The 19,545-nt window shown below is 35.4% G+C and overlaps 1 protein-coding gene and 2 long non-coding RNA genes across 4 annotated transcripts; 1 reads left to right on the top strand and 2 right to left on the bottom strand.

Moving 5' to 3' along the window:
• Positions 1–1,207: 1,207 nt before the first annotated feature.
• LOC136986553 (uncharacterized) lies at positions 1,208–3,190 on the bottom strand. Its single transcript, XR_010882495.1, has 3 exons — positions 3,145–3,190; positions 1,468–1,549; positions 1,208–1,384 (listed from the first exon to the last, which is right to left on the bottom strand). It is a non-coding gene; the product is annotated as an uncharacterized lncRNA (long non-coding RNA).
• Positions 3,191–3,836: 646 nt separating this feature from the next.
• Hr4 (Hormone receptor 4) lies at positions 3,837–19,325 on the top strand. 2 transcript variants are annotated; one of them, XM_067284112.1, is made up of 7 exons: positions 3,837–4,003; positions 13,603–14,941; positions 16,398–16,546; positions 16,616–16,677; positions 16,747–17,148; positions 18,039–18,354; positions 18,802–19,325. In XM_067284112.1, exons 2-7 carry the CDS (start codon positions 13,608–13,610, stop codon positions 19,011–19,013), a joined length of 2,475 nt encoding a protein of 824 aa, XP_067140213.1. In that variant the 5' UTR covers positions 3,837–4,003; positions 13,603–13,607; the 3' UTR covers positions 19,014–19,325. The 2 variants fall into 2 exon arrangements, with proteins under 2 accessions (XP_067140213.1, XP_067140215.1); XM_067284114.1 differs by lacking the exon at positions 3,837–4,003 and adding an exon at positions 4,621–5,354.
• LOC136986552 (uncharacterized) lies at positions 8,128–8,659 on the bottom strand. The gene is made up of 2 exons (XR_010882494.1): positions 8,453–8,659; positions 8,128–8,346 (listed from the first exon to the last, which is right to left on the bottom strand). It is a non-coding gene; the product is annotated as an uncharacterized lncRNA (long non-coding RNA).
• Positions 19,326–19,545: the final 220 nt, after the last annotated feature.

Below are 19,545 nucleotides of genomic sequence, written 5' to 3'. Positions count from 1 at the left end.
CATTTTACATTCAAGGATGCCATCTGAAAGTAATTAAAACCGGTTCATATGTATAAATTCATTCTTCCCTTCTCTACAGATGCGATTCCATTCATAAAAATGAATTTACTTATCTACAACAATTTTGTTTTCATCCGAATCGGTTAACTGTTAATTAATAGGACAGCATTACCATGTTTTATCTATTTGTATAAATACTGAAGAACAGATGGGGAAGCTCGTAGTCCAACTTAAGAATTAAAAATACATTAAATATGCGATGTTAATCGTTGACAATTAAATAAACGGTTCAAAATTAGCAGCATTTTTGATTATTAGCCAAATTAATGCCGATTGTTTGCATACTTTGAAACTAGACATACGACTTTCGTACGTTATAAGCTAGTAATTTTCATGCAAGTTGGAAATTTATATGTAAGCTGGATCGTAATGGTCTTATCTAAAAGAATTAATCATAATTATTAAGTGTTCTATCTTGTTTTATACTGTAATGATGTGTATATTTACGGAAAACCAGGATATTAACAATGAATATTATAAACGATATAATTCCGCATTTTTAAAAAATGCAAACTTAATTATTACTTTATATTGTAAAGTATGTTAAAACATTTTAAAATATTGTATTATCATATCAATAACATGCATAATTTCTTTTGTAGCAAATTATATGTGAAAAATAATATTAAATTAATATCCAGTTTGAATTTTCAACCTTATTCTAAGTATATTTAAACTTCGAGCATCAAAATATTTAAATAAGCTAATATATAATATAAAACTTGTACATATTTATTATCTTAAACCTTTTAAAATTGCATTTTTTATAGAAGTACATAATAATTAATATGTCTTTTATCTAAGAAGTAATATTATGTAAACTAAAACGGAGGTTTTGACCTGGACTTAGGCTCGCCCGCAACTCTTTTAAGTGCAATGAACGGCTTGTTGAAGGCAATCAGTTTCTCTCTCAATACGGTTTTCAATAGGCTACTTATTCAGGAAAAGTAATCGAACAAATTCAAAAAAATAAAAATAATTGAATACAAAACAGAAATATAACTTGCGATTTTAAAAAAAGATTTTTGACTCAGTGTTGATATAACAGAAAAACGTTTATCATACAGATATTAAAATAAGTTTATATATATATATTATAGTCTGAACTTAAGATGAGAATAATAGTTAGATCAATCACTGGAGAAAAGCTACATTTGTGTAATGGAGCAGTCATTATTTTCCCATTAACTTCCGCATTTTAACGTTAAAAATTACTATTTAGGAAGTCCGCTCAAATGCCATTTAAATTCGCTCATGTTTATTTATTTATAAGAATATATCTAGATTTATTTCTTCTTCCTTTTTATGGCCGAACGTAACGTATCTTATTGGTTTAATAAATGACACTCGATTAGGATGCGTATGTTCATACAAAAAATAATAAAATAAAATAAAAAAAATACTTACTAAAATGAACTCGCATATGGATTTATGGCATTTGTCAATTAATCTATTTTTTATGCACTTTTATCGATTTATTCGGGGAAATCTGCAAAATTTCATTAAGTACGAGTCAATTATGTTAGATAAATTCTACAACTCATTTTTACGAAGAAACACAATTGAGAGAAAGGAAAACGAATTATGTCAAAGTTTTTGTAAATAACAATAATAAAAAAATTGTAAACTATATTAAAGCATTGTTTCTTAATCCGTTTTTTTTAGTTTACAGAAGTGTAATAAGATCTATGACCCTACATTATATTAAATTTAAAAAAAAAAAAAATGCGATTACAATGAAAATATCTTCAAGTCATCAGCATGAGAGATATTCTAAGAAAAACAGTTTGATTCATCAGAATATTGCACATAAAGTTGTAATTGTATTATAAGCAATATTGTAAAAGTGATTTATTTTACTCGCATCTGATTTATTATTAAATAATTTCTAGCTATGTAAGGTGTTATATTATTCGGACCTAAGAGACAAAGTTCGTGATACATTAACATTGTCAATATTTCATATCTTATACAAACTTAATACAGTTCGGATTTGTCTAGTCTCATTTCGATCTGTTTACGTTCTCAGATATGCTTTAACAGATAAACAACTGAATCACTATTGTTACATATTTTACAGACGTGAATATCCCCGACTCCACCGTTTATATTTGTCCAATTTATGATTTTACATCAGATCCGTTTAAAAATTATTTTCATTTTCAACTAAATAGACTTACAGATTACAGATCTAAGAGTGACAAACGTGATTTAATACAGTTAAAAAATTGGTCAAGGCAAAGGATAAATTCAGAGAAAGGAGTGCGCAATTGCATATAGTAGACACAATTTTAATATAAAAAATGTATTATAGTTATTATCAAATAATTAATTCAGAAAAAATTATAAGCAATTAAAATTTTTTTAATTCTTAGAAATGTTTTCAACTTTCTGTAATTTACTTGATCCGAATATAAATTGTTAAAACTCGACCATTAACTCGCATCATTTTTAATAATAAATTTTCCTTATAAAAATGTCTTCTTTATAGAATATTAAATTTTATTCTTTTTTAATATATTTATTCTATTTAACATTTTCCGTTTTCGGCTTATAAGAGCGTAATGAATAACATTTACTATTCATATCATGTTTTATAAATTCTTAATATTTTTGTATACAAGACAGCATTTCATTTATAAATTTCCCCATTTCTTTTCACAATTCAATAGTCACCAAAATACATCCTTCACATAGAAATTTTATCTCTAATCATTTTTAAATCGTGCGTGTGTGTATATATATATTTATTTATAATTTAGCACAATAAAAAAATTATCTTAAAGTTAATATAGTACATAATTTAATCCTGAAAAATTATCTTTACGTCAAGCATATAGTACGAATTACTCTCCTAACAATTTAATAACCGCACTTTCCCCGTCATATTTCCTCATGCTGTTATTTTTGTAGATCTACTTTCATAGATATTTTGGATATTAAACGCGTCATTCGAAAGTTTATAAATGTAAATAAATCTCCCCTGCAAAGCGGAGAATTGCTTTAAATTTACTTGCAATTTTTATAAATGCAGTGACATAGGTACCAATCAAGATCTTATTAACTATATTCATAAATACATACCCCTATTCTTTCCCCATTGGTACGCCAAGGTATCATATATTATTATCTAAACAGAAAAGAGTAAAAACCAGTTAAATAAACAAATATAACCGTGTTTTTCTTTATTATAAAACATATAAAAATAAATTTTTGTTATATTTTAATAAGTTTAATAATTAAAAAAATATATATATTTCGTAACTAAACGCTAAATTTAGCCAATTATAATTTGTGTTTTAAATAAAATAAATAAATATGTATATATAATTCTATCATTTGTACTTCTCACTTTAAAGTAACGCGATATTTGCCTTATTATATTTTTTTAATGATCATTTTACATGTATGACGATTAACACAATTTTTTTTTATTTAAAAAAAATGCAGACGGTTCATCAACCTTCTCAACCTTCAACTTCGTTTTCAGTTTAGTTTTATCAAAAAACCTTTTCAAACGAAACGCGAAATGCCCTAGAAAATTACGTAGCATAACACAAAAGTATAACACTTTCTTAAGAGCCATCGACTTTTCATCTCCCTTAACACATATACTCCGAACAAAATGGCGCCGGACGAAAACTGCATGACGTCACACGCCAATGACTTCCTACCTGGTACCACGTGACTGCTTTAGTGTGTCAAGCACAGAGGAAAAGTCGAAAACTTCACTTTTCTGACACTGCCCTCTAGTGCCTGGTTTGTAATGAGGCCAGAGTGACGACGAGTCATTGCCCCTGAGACGAGAGTCGGATAGCGGTTCTAGCTTACACGTTACTGTACAGTTGGTGATCGTACTGTCTACAGCTGATTGTTGCAGTGAGACAGAATGATTGGGAATCGTCACTGGGTCTGCGAAAGGTTCTTCTTAGGACCTTCCTCGGTAAGTACTACTTTATGTTACGGTGTTGCAACGCAGGATACTTGCCAATCTTTGCCGTTTAAATTTAAATATCGGAAACCCGACGCCTGATATCTAATACTATACCCTTCTTTCACCCGACGGGACCGTTCTTTATTGTGCGAATTATGAATCCAGACGTTCCTCCCATCGGATTTATCGATTTTTCGATCTTTTTACGTCTTTGTTTATTTTGATCCCGATGTTATTTGCCGGCAGGAGTGTGGCGATGTTCCCTTTCCTACCGCATATATCATGAGGAACAAACGTGTGTAGTAAGACCGAGTCCGGAAATACGACAGACAAAAAAGATCGAAGAAGGAAGCTGAACGTACTGGGCTACTTTCGTCAATAAGAAGGTCGGCACCAAACCGAGGTTATGACCTAGGTCCGTGGAGCTTCGTTTGGCACACCCTCGCCTTTTTACACCTGTCGACAGGTGTTGACAAAAGATGTTGCGGGTTTAAATTCCGGTTTATCTACAATTTTTTTGGTTTTTTTCCCCGACCCGGCGAATAATGTCAACGAGCAATGATTAAAGGGGATGAAATGCGTAACCCCTTTGTGATTTCCCACACTTTTGTCGGTCCCTTTTTCAACCATTCGCTTTCCGTTCGCATCGCATTCCGCTTAAAATCTAAAAAAGTTGTTTTTAATCAATTAACGGCATCTACACTACTAAGTCAATGCGCATGCGTTAGGCTGTTTTCTTCCAAAGCGGATATTTTTATCGTGACGGTTATCGTCTACCCACGTGGTCACTGACGTCATTGCTGGTATTAGAATGGTCAATCGTCTAACGCTTATAAAAACTCATATTTCGAAGCGAGTGAAAGAGGAGTACTTTGACTTTAGCGAGTTTGTTGACGTCTAAATAAGAGAGACCAAAGTCCGTCGGAAGTCGGTCACCAGATGGCACTGTTTGCATGGAAGAGATAGCAGACGGATTTGAGGCAGTCGAACTGCCTCATGCTCGCTGCCACGGATACTTTTAGGCATCGAATCATGCTTAAGTTTGGCATGATCGTAAAGTCGGACGCTCTGTACCTTCTCTGGCACCTAAGAAGGCGAACTTCCAACGGTATTATAGTTTTGACCTTGCCGCTTTGTATGTGGATGAACGGTGACATTTCTCAGTTAAACATTCCACATCCATCAGCATTATATGCAAAGGCTTATCTATGTGGATGAACAGTGATGTAGGCTACAGGGACAGCGAACTCTCGAGTGAAAATCGTTTCTGTCAGTGGCCGTGACCTCATACGACCTACATACCCTTGTCACGTGACCAAAATCCTGGGTGTGGTGAAAGGGGGTAGCATCGACAAATCAGGTCAGTGAGGGTCACTTTTGTATTAGATTTTTTCCTACTTCTTCGGAATCGCTATTTTGACCTCTGTGATCGAGACCTTGACTTTAAATATTTCAATAATCCTTATAAGAATTCCATTTTTGTCAATACTTTTGTTTAGGGATAGATTGACGCGAATTTATTAAACGCTGCGCAATATCCGGCATAAACCCGTGTCCCAGTTTCATTTTGGTTATATCAGAAGCGTCACTAACTATTTAAAAGTGCTGAAGGCTCGTAAATCGTCACCTGCATCTTTAATAATCCATTAGGATAAGCGGTATTCCTCTTTATTAAGTTTAAATAGCTAAACCTTCGATTTCTGAAGCAATAATTAGTTAAATATTTAAACAAATATTATCTCCATAACATTAACCTCGCTTTTATCATCGGCATAAGTTCAGCAAAGGTTAAGATCTTATTGCTGTTTCGTAGAGAAAGTTCATTATAGATAAGGATAATCGACTACACTGAAAAGATCCCCCATTTCCTACTTGTTATCGAGTACACGATAGTTTTTTGCTTATCGTACGCACTTGAAAAAAATAAGTTAAAAAAAGTATAGATCTTATCATCTGGATGATATACGTAATTATCCTTCTTGAATGTAAGGATGGGTTGTTTTCCCTTCTTTTTTAACTAGTTTTTAATGTTTACAAAATTTTTGACATAATAATCCTTTTGCAAAAGATTGTCGAACTTGCATAACTCGCTCCAGACACTCCTGTCTGCTCTAGTCTCCAACTTCTATCTTTAGATCGAAAACATCTCAAAACAACTGTTAGTAATTTCAATCTTCCCCATCCTACGTGTCTATAGATGCGTCTGGGAGATCAAGCTAATCGTGTTGGGTCTGTTTTTCGGTTCTAATTTCTCTCAAGGCCATCTTCAGTCGCACTTCATGGAAGATAATCCTTTAAACAAGAACGCTTGACGGAAACTATCGACTTCCTCATTTGACGAAACGCACAGAAAAAAAGACGTGCGGAATGAGGTGTCGGTGATGTCATATGCGAGGTCACAAATTGCAACAAGTCAATTTTATTGTTTGATGGAATTTTAGGTGAGGGACGACGTGCTTATTCATTGTAGTGATGAAACCAGAGTTAAGCAATGTGTTTTATTCGCTTTCTACCGTAGTAAATGAAATTTTATTGGTATCTTATATAGGTGATGGGTATTGAAAGTCCAGAGTTCGAAACAACAGCGGAAGAATAGCGATAATGACGTCTAAATGGCGGGAATAAGTTTCACAACTAATATGTTTATCTCTATTAGAAGATAAAATGAAATCCTGACGTCATTTATAGGATAGTGTGTTTTAATGTTTTCACAAGTGAATTTCACACAAGAGATTAGGATAATTGTTTAATTAATGAATGGATGTAAAAACAATGTTCATCCAGTAATTCACAGAAAGTTTAAATTCATTGAAGTACTTTGTCTCAGCGTACAAGTCAACTTTCTGCATGTCCTATGAATTAATAGGAACTAACGAAAAAGTAACGGTATGTTTTGGTAACCCTTAATTCACACTTGTCATAAGGATGGTGTTGAAAGGTTAGTGATAAAGGATTACAAGAATGTGATTGCATGAGAGGAGTAAGAAAAAAATAGAGCTAAGATCTGTGTCGTGGCAGACAATACCACACAATTAGGTCAACAATTTTTTCATATTCGCACAAGCTGTTTTAGATAATGTCATGGCGGTGTAGTGAAATTTGTACAACACGAGGCTAGCAGACATATAATTATCCAAACTTTTACAAAGAATTCAACCTGTTTTAACATAATTAGAGCTAGCTACTCGAGTTATCCAGCATTTATTAATTTCTGTGTAATTATATCACTAATGATATTACTTTTTGTAATTTATTAATACGATTTAAGATAACAATCTAGTTTAATTTATAGCTTCGTTTTCTCGATTTTCCTTTCATTATTTTATGCAAATGATCGTGTTGCAGATTTTATTCTGCGGCTTGTAATTGTTTCAAGGTATTGACATCGAGTAAGCAACCATATTAGAAATTATGCTTCAAGGGCAAAAATTATTACTGTGTAATCGTTGATTTTTCTTGGATTATTTTTTCCTTTTGATCATTATCAATATGTTTGAGGTCAAACATCTATCTTCTTACAGTAAAGAAAGCAAGCATATTTGTCAACATGTTGGATTAGTTAACCGTTTGACCTAGTCCACTTTCCTGCAAATCTTCCTACGTTCACTGCAAACAAGTTTTCGATTAGTTTACGAAAACCAGTTCTACATTTTTAAAACAACTATCAAGGTCGATTGAAATTCTAGCATAAGTTAATGGAATGTTTAGACGGTTCAATATGGAACAATAAGTAGATTTTTATGTTTTAAAGAAAAGTGATATGTCTATATGCAATCGGTAACAGCTTGACATTTACTACTTGTTGCATCTGTTGATCCCAATTGTGCAATGTTTTGAATCTTACGCATAATTTTTTCCCTTCCGATTAAGACATTTAAGATTTATAGAATTTATATCTTCATATATAACTAATTTATATAATTTTTATGTGAGTAAATTAAAATTTGTCAATCAGTTAATTACCTATTGTTATCTGACCTTCGCAACCGTATCAAAACAAATACCAAAGCCGGAAGGCACTAAAGAACATAAATTCTAACTGTAAAAAGTCAGTCCGTCCTTGTTTATATATTAAGAATGATATTTTTGTAGATAAATGTAATTAGATATGAGGTTTTTTTGGTGTATAAAACTATTGATTTCTACACTCTTGTTAGGGAAAGATTAGGAAAATTTTATGATGAACCGGTTTCAACATCACTCTTACATTTTATCAACTTACTGGGTCAGTTAAGAAAGGGTTTCATTCCACAATATAAAGCAGACAGATATGGAAATTGCTTCCGATTCGTTACAGTTCTGTCAACATCTAAATACACGTACTCTAGTTTCATAAGAAGTCACTTATTTGCCTGAAACATATTTAAAAAAATTAACCAATTGAAATTGTAGAAAACATTCCGGAGAAAATTTCTCTAGAATGATATTTAAACTCTGCTAGTATTTTGCATGTCTTACAATTTAGGCTTAGCATTACAGTAGAAAGATGCGAATATCTAATTATAAATAAATAATTTAAGTGTATGTTTCGGTTGTTTCGTCACTTGGTGAGTTATAGTAAAGGAAGATATCACCTGTTTGAAAATTCCGCGATTAATTATGCCTCAATAAATCGAAAATAGTCAAATAGGAACGACCTCCGCCATTTATAAAGTCGATCGTTTTCCCAGAATTCTTAGCTCGATGACGTTATTCGACGGTCGTTTATAATTTAATCCGAGGAGTGACGTAAATATAAATTTATGTGCAGAAGACGTCTGGGAAACTAATACAACAGAATTCCATTGTTTTGTTTTGTATAAGTTAATAAAAATAATTTCTACGCGATTTAGCAGAATTCAGGCGAGAGAGATTATTGTTATTATTATTATTATTATTATTTTAAACGGACAGTGACCCCTGGTATCAAGCAAAAGTACTTTATGTAGTATAAAAGCCGGCGGGAAGATGTTCAGTATAAGTACAACGGATGCCGTAATTATAGACGGAAGTTTGACGTTGTGGTGTCGGACGTTGGCTGATTGCCAAGTAGGCCACTTCGTTTTGTGCACGCTACGCGGGTAAATGACCCTTTCTCTAGCAAAACGACGATCTCTCGTGGATTCCGCAGAGTTCGCTCATCCGAATATCTTATTGACATATCCGTCTTGCGTCACACGATGACGTTGCGGAACGTCACACCGCTCTTCTGTAGTACAGTTAGTAAAGTTGATTGACAGCTTATAAGCGATTGTCGCCAGTGTACTATCATCCGATGACCTTAATTATATTGTAACTACCCAGAAGAGGTCGCACCGGTTAGCGGAATCACCTGACAAGTAGGTCAGGTCAAGACATCGTTCCTCTCTCTCTTCTTCATACCTTTCCTCTTCCTTATCATCTTTTTCTGGGTCACTTAACTTCGTATTGGCCTCCAGTCGCATTTTGGTGAAAGTAAGGTAAAGGTTATATATATATCCTCTACCGAACGCTTGCGAATGTCGGGTATTATATTATGCATAAAATGTCCCATTGTTTAGAAAAAAATAAGTTTTTGCACGGTAAAAATAATTATAAAATAATCTCTATAAATAAGAGATAATCATTAAATAAAGCCATTAATCTGATTTATTTTTTTTTTGTTTGAGAAAGATAGCTGCTATCTCAAAATGGCGATTTCGCCAATAACTCCATCTGGTAGTAGTTACGCGAATTAATGCAAATATTTCCTCAATTTTGTTTTTCGTTTTAATCTCGATATAAATTCGATTTTTTTAAAGATGCGTGACTAATTAGGAGCGATCTTACTTCCATAAATTATTTTTAGCGCCGCTTGTTATTTATTTATTTTTCCTTATCTGTCTTTGCTGTTGGAAAATATTTTTATTATTTATGTAGGCGCATATTTTAAAGTCAGGTTTTAAAGAAAGGCCCGAACGGCGCAGAAATGAATTATTCTAATTGCATAATTGTTAAGTTAAATGCGAATTTGCACGAACGTGTTTTTGTTTACTAAAAAGCTAACGGTAAAACGGAGAAAAAAGAAATGGAGAAAGCGGTCAAACCGGTGTTGTTTCGAAAACGAAAGGTTTAAAATGCGGTAGGTTGAGAAGTACTCGGTCTAGTGCACTAGTGGTTATTAAAATTTATAGGACAGACAGCTAGAAACGGACGAAAGCAAAGACGTAAGCGTAAATGGCTGAAATAATTAATCGGTAAAAAGTAGTATTGAAATGAATGACTTCCTAGATAGAACGATTCCGGAAATTTTTTGAATAATTAGTATAAGTTAGAAATGCTTAACAGGATTTTGTTGACGGAAAACAGGAAGTAATCTGTCCTTGAAACTGTATCTCTTTCACAGACCGGGTATTGCCGCGTGAGATATAAAGAAGTCGATGCTGGTAATGGAAGAGGGAGCAATTAAAGAAAAATGTCGGCAGGACGAAAGGGACTAGAAGGCGAGGTGGTGGCGCGTGGCAGGTGTGCAAAGAGGGCAGAGAGAAAACGTAGGCCCTTCGGCCGAGTTTGTGTTGGAGGAAGGGAAGCAAGCATGCACATAGGGCCACTGGCAGGAAACTAAAACAGCGCCACTGTCTCTGTTACGTGTATGTGAGTGTGTGCTGCTGGTAGAGCTCGGGTCATTGACCTGCCTCGACTGATATGGCGTTGGTAGCCGGTACAGATAGAGCTCTGCGGAGCCGTTGGCAGTGGTGACAACAGACTGGCTGGAAGACACGACTCTAAGGTCATTGAGTGTTCGCTTTCTACCAAGTCTTTACCTATCATAATACTCTGTGTTTTTGCTTAGTGTTAGCGGCAGAACATTCGTCGAAGGGTTATTTGCCTTTCCAACATGGTGATGAAGCGAGGAGAGACATCATTACTGTAGGTTGTGTTTTATTCACTTAAATATCCCGATTTATTATTTAAGAAAGGATGCTAAACGGTATCGTTTGTTGACGTCGCGGGGAACGAACGGGTGATAAAACACTTCCGATTAGAATGATGAGACCGCCATGACAGTATCGGAAGTCAATGATGTAGTATTGTGGCCGTAACACTGACCAAAATTCATAGTAGCGTAACTGGTTAGTCGAGTTTCACTATGTTCTCTCACCCCTTTCATGACCTAAGTATGCGCTGCGACTGCCCTACAGCCCGAGGCAGGACTGGTTTTCGCCAGGACCCACCCGCTGATGACGGAGTAGCCTACGGTTTTCCGCACGAGTTCCTAATACCCTGATTTTCGGGTCATTCACCCTCCGTTGGTACAGTTAACACTAGGATGGGGGAAGTATATTTTGGTAAAATGTACCGTTTTCACTGTCACGCCCTTGGTGGGCCAACTTTGGAGAGATGACCCCATTTTTTAAAGCGAGTCATTGACCTCACACTCCAGGCAAAACGGGGAAACGATTCTCGGGTTCTTTGTCCGACAGGAAAGTTTTAAAAGGAGAAAATTTTGACCTTTCGACTGAATGGAAAGCAGAAATTGTATAATTTTTGTCGTCATGGCCGCCGAAGCCGAGAGTGGGCGGCAACGTAATTATTAGGAAAAAAGAAAAACGGAAGGGTAAATATACTCTCCTTTTAAGTAAAAAATCAGATCGACGAGTCACAAAGTCAGTCTATCTCGCTGCGAGTCCTATACATAGCTATTGGACTTTGCTCTGTTGTGGAGGTCATTGAACTCGCTAACAGTGAAAGCTAACCGATCGTTGCAAGAAGACGAAAACACTCGGAAAAAACCTAAAGCTAAAATAATACGTATTCCATTTTTAAATAATATTTATGTAATTATTTAATGGCTTTTTTCGTTATTTTTGTTTTGTCGGGGTCAATGACCCGAGTGATGCATTACAGCTTTCCACCATTTCTGTCAGTAGCTGATCAAAAAGTGGCGTCATATCATAATGGTACTGTTACGTTTCGGAGGTCAATGACACAGTCTAGCGGATCCCGTATACAGGTTTGTGTGGTTCCAGACCAGTTTGATGTCTTCGAGATTCGTCGTGCGGAACGCGTATCGTTAAGAATGACCTAATAAAAACGAATCCTTTCGCTGTGAAGTTCCGTTTGGTTTCTCTTACTTCATGTAGATGGCGTAGTGCAGCCGAGATACAGGAAGTGCAAGGTGACTGAACTCCTACACGTGCAGACTATACCAGGAAAAATCTAGCCTGAAATCAATGGTTTGTTGTCGACGTCCTACTTTCTATACGACGTATGTTGAATGGGTAAAGGATTTCTGATACTTCCGCGTTGCTCTACGTCATGTTAGTGACCTGTGCCAAGAAGGGCTTTCTCTTTGACAAGCGGTTAGTTTATGTTCTTTATAATTATTTATAAGCTCCGTATATTCCGTTATATCTTCTAAACGAATGATTTTCAAATTGCCATTTTATCCTTTTGATTTCCGGCAACGATCGATTGCCTAACGATGACGTCAGTTTTGATATTTAGTAAAAAAACTCGACTCAACTGGCTATAATAAGTGTTCTCGGAATCCCGGACTCTGTGTTTCGTTTCACCAAGCTCTTGCACATGTTCGACAGCCTCTTTTTTTAGGATCCTTTTTTAATCCGTTTTTTCCCTTTGGTGTGACAGTGGGGCAGGAAAGTTCGCAGTTACAATTATAGGTCAGACACCCCGCTTTTCCTGAAGGTCATGGTAGAGTTCCTTAGTGTGGCCCCCGAGTTATCTGTGGCAATGAGTGGGTCTTATATATAGGGCATTTACCTGTCAACCTTAATACGCTTTAGTCCGAGCGGGTGTTGGCGAAACGTGCGAGAATTTTAAACCTTTACAAAAGTATTATAAAACGATATTTATGTCAGTGTGCAGGGGCGCACTTTTGGTTTTTATTTTTTTTATTTTTTATTACCGGGTGATCACTTGAGCGCATCAAAACAGGCAACAATGGAATATCAGTCGTTCATGTCCAACTCGATTTGGCCTCATTCTCACGAATTGTAGTTTCATATCAGTATTGAAGCTGCTATTTTCCCGTTTCCCTACAACTTATACAATCAATGATGTAATGTCACCTGTACGCAGCAGGTAAGTCATATCCTGCAGGGAAACGGCCCGACAAAAATAGCAAAGATGTGAAAGTTTACGAAATCAAACGTCTGTTTAATATTTATAAATAATAATAATTATTATTGTTAAGATAAGCGACCTTTTAGTTTTTGTTTTGAGGTATTTGTTGCTCAGGATCATTGACATCTTCACGGAGCCAGATCTCGACCTAATTTCGACTTGTCTGGTCGATACTCTCTAAGTGAGGTCAGAAATTTGAAAAGCAGTTTATGAACTTAAGATATTTTCACTGCAGTTTGCTTTTTAAGCCGCTTGTTTTCCTTATAACTTCTGAAGGTCGCTGTATTGCTAGCGAAGAACATCAACAAGACGAAGAATGTTTTGTTATTAATCGATAAAAACATGACAAAAGAGGTTTGTCAGAATTAAGATTTCGTAAGGTTTTAAAAATAATTGCTCACAAATAGATCGTTAATGACTTTTGTAAACGTTAATCAATTATATAATGTAGATTTTTATTACATTCTTACATATTAAGCAGTTTTTTTTAATGAAATACTGATAAGGTTTTTTTGTCGTTTCAGGAAGTATGATACTTCTGCTTCTGGGGTGGGTGCCTAAGATGAGCTTATTCCACGACATTAAATTAAAACGAAGGAAAGTAGACTCACGATGCAGCAGTGACGGTGAGACAAGTGTTGATATAAACATGTCATCTCCCGATAGCGGTGCCGGTACAGATCCATTCCAAAGAGAAGGAGATACAGTAACAGCGGGCCTCGCATCCGACGACGGAGGAGATGCCTCGGGCCCAGAAATTTGGGAGCCGGAAGAGACGGAGGAGCCGACTGAAGGACAACGCAAAAGATCACGCTGTACGGATCAGGCGCGAAATACTCCAGTCGATCACGGGAATCAGCAGGATTCCGAAGAAGAAAGTGAGAGACCGACGGAAAGTCCTCAAGTAGAAAGAAGAAACAGCGTTTTTGACGGAGGAGGGGATTGCAAAGACGGAAAGGAAGACGAACAGGGTTTGGATTTAAGTAGTCCGACGCGTCAAAGAGGAACCGAACATCTACCCTATTTGAGTCCTCAACTATGGCCTCCGTCGAGTGCGATGTCTTATAGAAGACATTTTAGTAGTAGTAGTAGCCAGGAGGAACTAGTCGAAAGTCGGTATCAGTCCCCTAATTCCCAAGAAGAGGATTCACGGTCACAATTCCGACCACCGCTCTTGATGGGAGAATTGCATGGTAGAAAAACTATGGTATGGACAGGTCCACAGATGTTGGGTCGCAGGCCGGAGAGCACAGCTACTTCGACTAGCGATCCTCCAAATCCTCCACGCAGAGTATCTCCATCACAAACTCCGACTGGTACGGAGGGAGGTGGTGTTGCACCTCGTCCTCTATCGCCCCGCTCTCAAGTATTCGCTTTTTTCACTGCGGCAGCTGTCACGACTCCTCAATATGGTAGTATATTGAATCCCTCTCAATCTTCGATCCCCGTTTCTTCACCTTATTCCACAACCAGAATCACGTCGAACGAAACTGTAGTTAATAATTATAATTTTAATGCGGGATCTAGTAGAACACCTTACAGTCCTTCCATGGGGACTTTGGATAATAATAGAAACAGTGAGGAAGAAAATACATATAGGTTAACCGCATCGAGTGATGCACCGACTCCACCTTCTCAGCGTTCTTTCTGGAGTTCGCAAACCACAGAAAAAGTGGCTACTTCCTCTACTTCTCAACAACCAGACTCTCAAGCCTTGAACTTAACAGTCGCTGTATATACGGGGAGTGCTACTACTTCGCGAGGTACGACGGGAGAAGACGACGACGACGATCAACCCATGGTGTGTATGATATGTGAGGACAAGGCCACGGGGCTTCATTATGGTATCATCACTTGTGAAGGGTACGTGGTCCTGGAGAACACCTCAGTGGATTTGGTAGACCAAACAGGGAAGTCCTGTTCTGTGTGGATTGTGATTTATTTATTATGTGGCAAATACGGCTTTATCAATTTATATACGCCAGCTTCTCGAAGAAGTTGAAAAATTACATATTCTTTAAATCTTTATCAAAATTATTTTTCTAGCTTATTAAAAAATTTTCATTTTTTTTCCTCAAAATTAAAAAAATATATTCAAAATTATAGCAAAGAATTCCTTGGTGCTAAAATAAACTAAAAGCATCCAAATCAACTTTGTTTGGTTTACATGTAGATAACTTAATAGGAAGGAATTTAAAGTACGATAAAATCTTGTTAAGAAAGTAATTTCCTAAAATGTTTATGTATCGTCATTTAATAGGTTATATTTTAGTTATATAATAATAGTAATAATAATAGTAATTTCTTTTGAAATTTTAACAAAAACAATTTCTCAGGTTTAGTGTTTATATTGAATTTTAGATATTGATATACATTTAATAATAATAATAATAATAAATGCATTACCTATACGATGGTCAAGTTTAGGATAACTTTAAATAAATACAAAATTTGAAACCTGTAATGATACGTAGAATTTCAATATATTCTAATTATAATTTTAGAAGTTTTAATTTTCCTAGAATAATAATAATAATAATAATCTTTTTTTTTTAAAGAATTAAACGTTTTGTATGCATATTTTAGAATTCAGAAATGCCACTCAATTTACATGGTTAAAATAATTCCTTTTGAAAATATGTACGTTTAATGCAAAGAAAAAAAAATAGCAATATCTTTAGTCATATACTGTGTATACATATATATAAATACATTAATAATGATTGGAAGAAAAAAGTGGGCAGTTTTAGCCCACTATCGGGTGCAGTCATTCTTGTTTAGAATGCCATTCATGCTGTGCCTTTCTGATCACAATCGGCATTGACGTCTTATTTACCAGATGTTTCCACAGCCACCCCGCTGGGCGTCACTGGGTAAGGAGTCCCTGAGTAACCACAAAGTAGAATATCGCAGCTGTAGCGATACTTGTATTACGCGAATAAACAACAACTATTCTTGGAAAGTCAAAAACTTCCGAATTCAAACGGACTAGAGTAATTTGTAAACTATGAAAAGTAGACAGGAGGGACCTATATTCTATTGAATACATTTTCTTTTGTGGAAAATAATTTGGTTGCTCTTTTCGAACTATTCTTCGGGCGAAATTTTCCTGACACAATTTCGATAGGAACTTAGAAGGAAAGTAAAACGATGAAGCGTGAAATCTCGTAACAGACAATTCTTTAACGGAAATCAAAGCTGGTTGTGATCTTTATTTTTCGCGTTGTATTTAAAATTTAAGTCTTTTCAAAATATTTATTTATTCTTTATCATATCTAATAATAGGAGCATTGTTTTCCGTATATTTTCATGTACCTAGGTGTAAAGGTTTCTTCAAAAGAACAGTCCAGAACAAGAGAGTGTATACGTGTGTGGCCGATGGTAATTGCGAGATTACTAAGGCACAAAGGAATAGATGTCAATATTGTCGTTTCCAAAAATGTCTACGGCAAGGAATGGTTCTAGCGGGTAAGTTTTCTTCACTTTAATATATTTTGCATCTAAACGAGGCCATAAAATAAATTTCCATCTCTGAAGCGGTTAGAGAAGATAGAATGCCAGGAGGAAGAAATTCTGGTGCGGTTTATAATTTGTACAAGGTGAGTGAGATCTGCCGTTCCGTTAAAACGTCCAAATTCTTTATTGTTTACGTTCGTCGTATTTTACAGGTAAAATATAAAAAACACAAAAAAGGTCAGAAAAACGGCCACGTTCGTCAGGAACAGCAAAAACTTCAACCTCGCTATCCTACTCAAGATTGGGCAAATGGGCAAATTTTAAAAACGGCTCTAACCAATCCTGCAGATGTCATCCATCTAAGACACAGAATAGAGAATTTTCGTCATTGTCAGATGCCCACCGAGCAAGCAGTCGCCATGATAACCCAATTAATAGACTGTGATGATTTCGAAGATGTAGCTACACTAAAAAACATCCAAGAACTTTTAGATGCAAAATCGGAATTAACTGAAAAATTATGTCAAATAGGAGATAACATTGTTTATAAATTGGTGCAGTGGACCAAGAGATTGCCTTTCTATAGGGAACTCCCCGTAGCCGTCCACACTCAAGTAAGTTTTCGATCTTAAAACTACCTGTTACACAAACTAAATCTTAGAAACGGTCAAACAAACACAAAAATCAGTTCAAATAATTAAGCAATTGTATTTAGTTAGCGGCTTAACAATAGAAATAAAAAGCAAAGAAACTATACAAGTCGCAAGCTGTTTGCCAATTTAAATAAACGAATAAATAGAAGAAACAAGTGAATGATCTCCATAACTAAACAATTTTAGTTTAAGGTATCCTGGTTATGCTGCTTGTTTATTACATTATCACGAATTCATTCAATCAGTCTCCAACCATAACCTTTATTTAAATCTAGGGTTCAAAGATTCAGATAATACCTAATTTCCATACAAATAACTTTCATTTTTTCGATTTTATGTTTATATGTCGATAAAAAGCAGCTTGTATAAACAATAGTTTTAACGTATATAAAATTACAGTATAAGGTCTTAAACAAGAGAAAATGGAAAGCAATTCCTTTTATTTTGTTGTTATAGTTAAAGGCTGGACAAAAATATTTTAATATATTTTACTATACAACATTCGCAAACAAAGCAGTTCCGTTAACAGTTTTTATTGCTATTCGGAAAAGTAAATTCAATCCGGAACAGAACGATCTCATTTCGTACATTTATGGTTTCGTCTGGTATTTCAACACTTTCAGAAGGTTATCATCATTACAAACTCGTCTAATAGATACAATCCGGCCTTGGTTACTGACTGAGTCATCCGCATTGCATAGAAGTGTCCTGGAAGCCCAACCAAGGATAGAAAAAAAATCTTGCCGTTAACGCTAAAATCTACACAATTTTCTAGAAAAATCACAATATTTTCGAATTATTTTATTTGATAGTGAAAGTTATTTTAAAAAAATATATATTTATATTTCCAGCTTTTGACCCATAAGTGGCATGAGCTCTTAGTGCTTACAACATGTGCCTACCAGGCAATACATGGAAATCACAAGTCTACAGATAATTCGAGTTCTGACCCTACGATCGATCTTCAACATGATATTGCTGCTGATCTCTGCACTTTACAAACTTGTTTAGCCGCCATGATGGGTCGACCCTTTACATTAGAACAATTAAAACTAGAAGTGGGTCCGCTAGTGGAACATTTGGCCCAACTGACAGCATCCTTTCGAAGATTAAGGCTTTGTATAGAAGAATATGTTTGTCTAAAGGTGGTCATCATGCAGAGCCAAGGTAAAGATTGCTTTCAAATATCTTATTTAATTAATAAAGAATTGAACATTTTCATTTTTCGTAAAATAGTAACTTGGCCTTGGTTAATTTTTGCATACTTCAATTATCAAAATCACTCATCCTAACGAGTGGAACCCCTTAGAGCCAAGTTGGTATTTTAGAAGGTATGGAATATGTTCAGAAAAAGTAAAGTATTAAATTTAGATGTATTGTTTTTTCGAAGCCAAAAATATTTTGTACGCGTCCTCATTCATAATACGCTTTGAATGATTTGAGGTTAGTGGTTCCAGTCGAGCAACCGACGAAAGTGTTAAGAACGGTCGTTCACGTTTTAGATAGATGAGGATGTAATATAAGGGACAATGATCTATTGACCGGTTCATTAACGGTACTGAGGTTAACAAACTTGATTGTCAAAGATACTCAATGTTCTTTCTCTATTGCCAGAAGATACCCAGGGAAGAAGAGAACTAGAAAATATCCAAGAACGTTACCTAACAGCTCTTCGAGTATTTGTGGAAAACAGATTTCCTCAGCAACCAGGACGTTTCAAAGACTTGTTGGCACGACTCCCAGAAGTACAAGGGGCTGCTGCACTTTTGGTTCAGAGCAAAATGTTCTATGTCCCATTTTTATTGAACACCACTGTTAGTAGATAGCAACATCTGGTGAATGTCGGAGAGAAGTTTGGTTGCGAATCACGCTGCTACCTGTGACTTTTTGCCATCGGACTGTCCAGAATGCAGCCAGCCGATCAATTGGCGGTTGCCAGCCTTCGTCTGGTCGTCTTCGATGGCCCAAGCTGTGCAATACTTGAGCTGGAGGAGCAAATGTGTACATGATGTTAATAGTCTCCATGTTTTACCATTGGATGGTCAGATCTTATATGTTGTCCTTCAAAAGCCACTGTTGTTGGCTAAAGCGTTCTGTTGAGAGATTAAAAAAAAAGCATGTACTTCATTTCTTCATCATTCTTGTTGTTTGTTGTGATTCTTTTTTTAAGTATTATAAACGCGACATAAGTATCGAAACGTCTTAAAAAATCATCTATAAACGCACAAATTATCATTATAAATAATATTACGTAATCGTAAACAGATAGATCATGTTCGATAGATCGTAAAATATGCAAGATTTTATTTAATGCTAGCAGCGAGCATCCATAACGAGAATAAACGAACGATCGGTTAA

This window comes from Centruroides vittatus, unplaced genomic scaffold (genome assembly GCF_030686945.1).
Source record: "Centruroides vittatus isolate TY-2023 unplaced genomic scaffold, ASM3068694v2 scaffold_1152, whole genome shotgun sequence".
NCBI classification, from domain to species: Eukaryota; Metazoa; Arthropoda; class Arachnida; order Scorpiones; family Buthidae; genus Centruroides; species Centruroides vittatus.
This window is presented reverse-complemented; position numbering and strand designations above follow the sequence as displayed.

Excerpts from the sequence above, each read along its gene's own strand:
- Hr4 (XM_067284112.1), top strand. The coding sequence starts at position 13,608 with ATGATACTTCTGCTTCTGGGGTGGGTGCCTAAGATGAGCTTATTCCAC. Across the intron at positions 14,942-16,397 it reads GGTATCATCACTTGTGAAGG|GTGTAAAGGTTTCTTCAAAA; the intron begins GTACGTGGTCCT and ends TCATGTACCTAG. Across the intron at positions 16,547-16,615 it reads GCAAGGAATGGTTCTAGCGG|CGGTTAGAGAAGATAGAATG; the intron begins GTAAGTTTTCTT and ends CCATCTCTGAAG.